Below are 7,640 nucleotides of genomic sequence, written 5' to 3' on the forward strand. Positions count from 1 at the left end.
ACGACCAGAGGGAGCCGGTAGGAGCAGCCCTGGCTGATCTGAGGACAGAAATCACTCCCCTGTCCAGTGCTGAGCTCGAAGCAATCAACCAGTCTCTCCTGGTGCTATCTGTATTCCATGAAGTCACAGAAGAACTGTCAGCTGAGACTACTGTATCCTGTTCTTCGGTTTGTTTTGAGGACTATTTTTTTTTTACACAAAACTATTTACAAAATACACTGCAGTGCAAAGTATAACAGTGAATAACGAAATGCATATCCGTTCTTTATATTTCAAGGTAATTCCGTTGTTCAGGAATCTGCAGTACGGGGTGTCATCGCAGCTGGCTGATAAGACACATCCAATGGCAGTGACAATAGGCCATAATTTACTTGACAATTTGAGGACCAGGCCATGTCCTGAAAACATCCACTGCCTACAGGCAGCTACAGTCCTAGACCCCAGATTCAAACTGCTTGCCTTTGGTAACCAGGAAAAAGACCAAGAGGCCCAGAGGTATGTGACCTCAGAGTGCGCCAGGCTCATCAAACACACCCACCACCACCACCACCACCACCACCACCACCACCACCACCGCCACCACCAGCAGCATCATCCATACCATCAGAAGATCACAGACCTGGCACCAGCAGTCAGTCAGACAATTCAATGGTTTATTATTTTGCATAACTACTGATTTTAGTGACGTTGTATTCTTTGTTACATTCTTCTGTAAAAAAAAAAAAGGTCTTCTAAAAAGGACATTTATGTATTTACTGGAAAATTCTTGCAAGGTCTGGCAGGCATTTGATAAGAAGGCCCAAACAAGAAGAGAGCCCACAATACCGCAAGGGATGCAACTGCGGAAGTCCAGCGCTACCTGGCAGACGGCTTCCTGGACAGAGGGGAGGACCCTCTAGCACACTGGGAACAAAACTGTAGGGTCTTCACCCAGCTAAACAAACTGACACAGGTGTACCTGGGAATCCCAGCTACATCTGTGCAATGTGAGAGGATATTTTCAAAAGCTGGCCAGGTAGTGCATTCCAATGTCTCAGTGAGTTACTGCATTTTTGTTTGTTTTCATAAAGTGTCTGCCAAATAACCTTGTCATTTCATTTCAGGTCGCAGAAAAGAGGAGAAACAGACTGAGCCCAAAAATGTGGAGAAAATATTATTTCTAAATAAAAAACCTTTAAAGCATTGTTTCTGAATATGAGTCTTTATGCAATAAGAACTAGTCAGGATCAGAATCATTTTAATGGCCAAGTACATTTACACATACGAGGGATGGAGCTATGCTAATTAGGTAGGGCTTAAGAATAATCCCCAGTGTGTAATTGCCCCTGTGATTTCCCTTCTGTTTTTTTTTTTTATTATTATTTTTTTTTTTAAGGGTCGACATTACTATAAACAAGAATGACGAAAAGCTGTATTCAACAACAGCACCGTCATGCTAGCAAAACCCAAACATTGGCCGATCGGCAGGGGAACCCCGCCCAGCCGAATATTCCCAATGGATGGCTAGGCCACGCTCCAAGCTTCGTAAGTGGTTGGCTAACAATGAGGCGATGCGACGGCGCTGCACCATTGGTCAAGGAATTATGTCATCGGAATGCGAGAGAGGAAAAAGGAAAGGGACCGCCATTGTTCTCTCTCTTGGTCCTGACTTCTGGTGCGGGCGGTCACGCTTGGATTCTCTCCCTCGTTTGTTCTGGCAGGGTTGAAGGAAGGATGGGTTCATGCGGTGTGCTCCGGGGAGACTTATCGGAGCCTTGTGGAGTGTGGAGCGGCTGCGGTGAGGATGGTGCTCCTGAGCGGTGTTGCTCCCGGACACGTTTTGCCACCGTTTCTTGGCTACGTTGCCGTGTGGCAATTCGTGCCATCTTGTGCACTTCCCGCGCAGAGTCGGGGTCCCTCCACTGTCATCCTCATCGGCGCAAGCTGAGTATCGGCCGGCTCACCAAACCATTTTAATTTATTTTATTTCTTCCTGTGTCTGTATACGAGTCTGATTGGAAGGTCCCTCATTTAGGAATTTTAGTTCTACCTCACATTCATTTTGATTGCTTGCATTTTAATTGATTTCATTAAATCATTATTTGTTGACGTTCAATTTCTTGTCTTGTTTCGTTTCTGTGTTCGTGGGTTCTGTTAAACACCCGTCTCGTCCATCCATTCAGGTAAGGACCTCGTTATCCCTCCTCCACGCATGCCAAAGAGATAACACCGCCATATTTTTGGGTATACGCCTTGGAGTTAAACCTCGTTTGGTCATTCGTCGCCCTGAGGTCTTCACTACAGGGTCGACACGACAATATATATAGCGCAAGCCGTATGGAAACAACAGACAAAGCAAGAACATAGGCTGGACAATTCCTTTTGATTTTGAACTAAAATGGGCAATGAGCATGCACAATTTACACTGGTACATCCTCTTCAAAGGCTCCCTGTGCCCATATACTCATAACAGCACTGCCTCGACTATGGTGACGCAAGGCAGATCAGACATTTCTACAATACACACCTTATCTATCAAGATTTCTCAGCCTCTTTCCACCCTCCCCACCCTACGCTCCCTGGTGTGCCGCTTCTTGGTGAAGAAATGCATTTAAAGAGCTTTTCACAAAGAAACGGGGATATATATACACTGGCTGACTTCTTTGTTCTGTATTTGTTCATTTATTTTGAGTATTCTTGTATTTCAGTCAATCTACTGTATAATCTCTCCGGCAATAAACGCTTCATATTAAACCACGAAAGGAGAGGACATTCAATTCTTCCTCCACAACAGTTCGTGAAAGACTTAGGCCAGGCTTACCCCAGCAAACTACACAAGAACATGAGAATTATTGTGGCCATTAAAGAACATGAATATTAACAAACCGTTGTAAGCATGGTGCGCACATACACATGACAAAAACACGAACTGCTCTTCAATCGCCCACATGGGACGAGGATGGACAACATTACCTTCTTACTTATTTACATTCCCTATGTATTCGTCGAATAAACAAACAAAAACGCTTTGTACTCATGTATCATCAAAACGAAAATCTATCTATCTATCTAGGGCGTTGATACAGGAGCTGCGACTGCTGCTCCCTATCCTGCCACCTGGTCCATAATGATGATCTGTCCCACAGACTTCGATCTTGAGCCATTGTTTGTGCCTCCACCAGTGACGCTATTTGTTTGGCCCTGCAATCTGCCTCGAGTCCATCCACCTTTTTGGTGACCTTCCTCTTGGTCTGGTGCCATCAATCACCTCTGCCACCATAGGTGGATGGAGGTTATGTTTTCACCCCTATATGTCTGTTTGTTTGTCTGTCTGTCCATTTGTGAACAAAATATCTCAAAAGGTTGTTTACGGATTCGGACGAAATTTGGCAGAGATGTAGCGTATGTGACACGGACGAAATGATTAGATTTTGGTGAAGATTTGGATTCGGCTACTATAATTTTTTAAGTGATTCTTCACCATTGAGAGATAGGGCCAAAAACGATACATAGCAGGATATCTCAAAAAGTTGTGGCTCGATTTGGACGAACCTTGTTGGAGAGGTTGGGTGTTTGACAAGGAAGAATCGATTCTATTTTGGTGAAGATCCGGATCCGGCTCGTATAATTTTTAAAAGTGATTTTTCACCATTGAGTGATATGGCCAAAAACGATATTTAGCAGGATATCTCAAAAAGTTGCGGGCGGATGGTTTTGATTAAATGTGATTTTCTGGTCTACACTGGGATAAAAAACGTAAACTGTTCACCTGGCGGAGGTATTCTCTCTACTGAGTGCCGGTCTAGTTTTTCCTTGTAAGAGGATTTTTGGAAGTCTGTTCTGGGGCATCCTTTGAATGTGCCCAAATAATGTAAGCCTTCTTTGTGTTAAAGTCTCTGTTATTGTGTGTTTTACTCCGAGGGTTTGCCTTATTATAGTATTCCTTATTTTGTCCAGCCGTTACTCCAATTATTTTTTAGAGGCATACTATTTCAAAAACCAGGAGTGGATGTTCATCTTCTTGCTTTAATGTCCACGTTTCTGACCCATACATGTACATCAAGATTGCGAGAACCAGGACTCTATGCATTTGAACTTTGGCGTCATCCAAATACTTTGTAGCCACTGAAATGCTCCCAGTGCTATGTTACGCTGTTACTGCGCTCTTTGACTTGCTATCGAGTGCCTGAAGTAGTTTGGTGATTTTAATAGGGAAGCCAAATAATTTGAGTTCCCTCCCATAAGCCATGTTGCCACACAGAGTCAACCGCTTTTTCAAAGTCTATATAACAACAATATACAGTACATCCTTGTTCATTTCCAGGTATTTTTCTATTATTTGTCTTAATTTGTCTTAATCTTGCGAGAATTCACAAAATGTCTGTCTGTCTGTCTGTCTGTCTGTTCCCAGGTACCGAAAAAACGGCTGAATCGATCGCAACGAAATTTTGGGTGGATAATCCTGGGACCCCCTGGAGTAAAATGGCTCTATTGTTTTTCCAATTTCAAAATTTTCCAATTTTCCAATTTTCCAGTTTTTCCAAACACGATGGAATAATATTTACCGATGTGAACAGTGACGTGGCTTTTATTGAAATTCTACAAATAGTGTTTAGATTTTGATGATTTGCGTGTGATATGATTTAACGGATGTTTATATAAATCGTTTAAAATTAAAAAAGCCTTCAATTTCTGATATTTTGCCTTTTCATTTGGGCCTCCAAATTGAAGCCCCGCCCACAGGGCAGGTACCGTTGCTGGTGTGAATAAATTGATCAACTGTTGATCTTCCTGGGCGAAATCCAACTTGCGCTTCGTCAAGTATTTCTCCTAATTTCTTCATCATTCTTCTTTGAATAATCGTTGTTAATATTTTCCCTGCGGTGACTTAGCCAGCTGATGCCTCTGTAATGCTCAGTGTACCTTCTTCTTCTTTTTCTAAATGGGGGTAATGGTGGCGTTTCCCCAGTTGTCTGGAAATACTTCAATCTTCACTCAAATCTATTGCCACAAAACCTAAAATAATTGTTATAAATTGAAACATCAATATAATTTTATCATCCCCATTTGTTTGTATCAAATCCCTTGTATACACTCTTTAAAAAGCTCAAACCTGGATCAGGAGAAGCCGCAGGAATCCCGGAATGGAGCCATGGAATCTCGAATCTCTGTGTCCCTTGGGCTTCATCGTGAAGGTGAAGGAGACCCGATAGATGAGAAATATCGGTGTTGGCAGTTGAGAAAGGAAGGTAGTACTTGGCACAGTGAACGTTGCCTTGTGATGTGAAATAATGGAAGTGCTCAGATTAAGTAGTAATTCGACCCTTAAGCTCGCAAGTCCGGTTTTTCTTCTAATAGGGCGTTGTGATTAAATTCAACAGGAGTACAGGTGTGGCAATACAGTCATCACATATTTTGCAATACCGACATGTTAGAATAGTTTCAGCCAAGATAATTCTGCCTTTCCAGTATCCAGTGCAATGTCATGACAGGTATTACAAATATATCCAGGGTGCTGCATACCATGTCCTACTCTTCAAAATGCACTGTTCTTGTATTTACAGACATCTGGGAATAAATTCCAGTGGAAACACAACCACATTAATTTGCTTCCTAAAATATGTCGTGATATCACACCTTTCCTCCAAATTACCAGGATGGTACTTTGTAGTTGAGCTGCAAATGGAACTCAGCCCAGACAGCGCAAAGGTGAGTGTGCTCCCTCTGAGCTATAATTCATTCACAAAACAAGAATCGATTAATCAATAAAGAACTTGATTGTGTTATTGACAATAAAACAATTTCTTCATTGATCTTGAGATGAAACAGGAATTTGTTCGGATATCAGAAGCAGGACAGACATCTGTAAACATCAATCTACTTTTATAGGAATTACGAGGATATTAGGAGACAAAGGACAAACACAGATAAACAGAAGGGACTTGAATTTGGGTTTCATGTATTATGATCCAAGGGTTCAGATGAGAACACCAACAGGCAAATACAAACTTCTGTAACTTGTGCTTCAGTCATGGATGTTGAAATTGTAGGATTTCAAACAAACTTGATGAAATGTTTTTGTTGCAAATTTTTGATGAAATGTTTTTGTTACAAATTTTAAATTGGATACCAGTTGGCTTAGCGGTTAGGGTGTGGCTTGGGATCCTAGGATCCTGGGCTCGAATCCCATTCTAGGGTGTGGCTTGGGATCCTAGGATCCTGGGCTCGAATCCCATTCGATTGCTGAATTAACGCCAGGGGGGTTTACTCAGCCTGTCATCCTTCCAAGGTCGGCAAATTGAGTACCATTTCACTGGTAATTCCATGTGTATCGCAAGAGGTGACTAACAGGGTTGGCAGCAGGAATGGCATCCGGCTGTAAAACTTTGTTTCAAAAAGGGGACCACGGTGCCCGAAAAAGGCCAACCCCCGCTCTGCAGGGAAAAATGGCCTCTAAAGGTGGTTCATACCAGTACTCATTGTGTAGTTTTTCAAATAAAGGACTGTTGTGAAGCACTTGATTGTAAAGCAAAAAGGCAATTCATTTGAGAGATGTTGCTCAACTTCTGAAATTTACAATTTTCTGGAATCTTACTATAATTCACCAAATGTCCGTCCGTTCATTCGAAGGTACCGCAAAAACGGCTCAACCGATCGCAACGATATTTTGGGTATGTATTCCTGGGACCCTTGGAGTAAAATGGGCTATATTGTTTTTCCAATTTTTCCAATTTTCCAGTTTTTCCAAACACGATGGAATAATATTTACTGATATGAACAGTGATGTGGCTTTTGTTGAAATTCTACAAATACTGTTTATTCTACGTACCAGGAGAGAGTAGATCGACTCCTGACGATAAACGTGTGGCTCCGAAGTAACATGGCAGCGTGTGCAAAGCAACTGAGAAACAGGTGAAGTGGCCGCTTCCGTGTTACAGATTCGGCGCACACTCTTCACACATAAACGTGCGACTGAGAAAGACGTGTGGCGGCCGCTTCCGTTTTGCAGAATTCAAACTTTTTTCAAAATGGGCACCATGTACTGTTTAGATTTTGATGATTTGCGTGTGATATGATTCAACGGATGTTTATATGAATCGTTTAAAATAAAAAAAGCCTTCAATTTCTGATATTTTGCCTTTTCATTTGGGCTTCCAAATTGAAGCCCCGCCCACAGGGCGGGTACCGTTGTGAGTTAAAAACATTCCGACATTACATTCTAAAAGTCTTCATTTCGAAAATATTTTAAATTGACACAAATTTAAATGTGATCCTCACAATACATTGTAACTTACCTGTAAGTGTAATGAGGTTTGATTGAAATGATAAAAAAAAATACTTTGATGTCCCCTCCAGATGCCAATTCTTGTTTCCATTTTCCTTTTATTATTTTTCTCCCAGAGGAGATAAAGGAGACGACTCTTTTTGAGTTTACATTATGATCTTGCATGTTCCCGTTCTTCATCGTCTTCATCACCTGTGCGCTGTTGCTGCTGCTCGTAAAATGTAACATCGTTATCCATTATTCTTGCATTGAGACCCATGATTCTCTGTTTTTGAAAGGGCAACATAATTTTCAAGCTGCAGAGTCCCACGCTTCTCTTTGTATTTGCCATGAGTTATGTAAATATATTATTGGAAACTCTCAATATAGAACTTCA

General features: G+C 41.7%; 1 protein-coding gene across 1 annotated transcript in view; it reads right to left on the reverse strand.

Moving 5' to 3' along the window:
• The window catches only part of LOC137424478 (fibronectin-like), an 82,230-nt gene extending 74,875 nt beyond the window's left edge, over positions 1-7,355 (reverse strand). The window contains exons 1-3 of the mRNA XM_078775187.1: positions 7,275-7,355; positions 5,617-5,708; positions 5,093-5,330 (exon numbers count right to left, since the gene is read on the reverse strand). Coding sequence (XP_078631313.1) covers positions 5,093-5,330; positions 5,617-5,708; positions 7,275-7,355 — 411 coding nt within the window. The remainder of the gene's footprint in view (positions 1-5,092; positions 5,331-5,616; positions 5,709-7,274) is intronic.
• Positions 7,356-7,640: the final 285 nt, after the last annotated feature.

This window comes from Myxine glutinosa, chromosome 4 (genome assembly GCF_964187855.1).
Source record: "Myxine glutinosa chromosome 4, kmMyxGlut1.1, whole genome shotgun sequence".
Classification (NCBI taxonomy): domain Eukaryota; kingdom Metazoa; phylum Chordata; class Myxini; order Myxiniformes; family Myxinidae; genus Myxine; species Myxine glutinosa.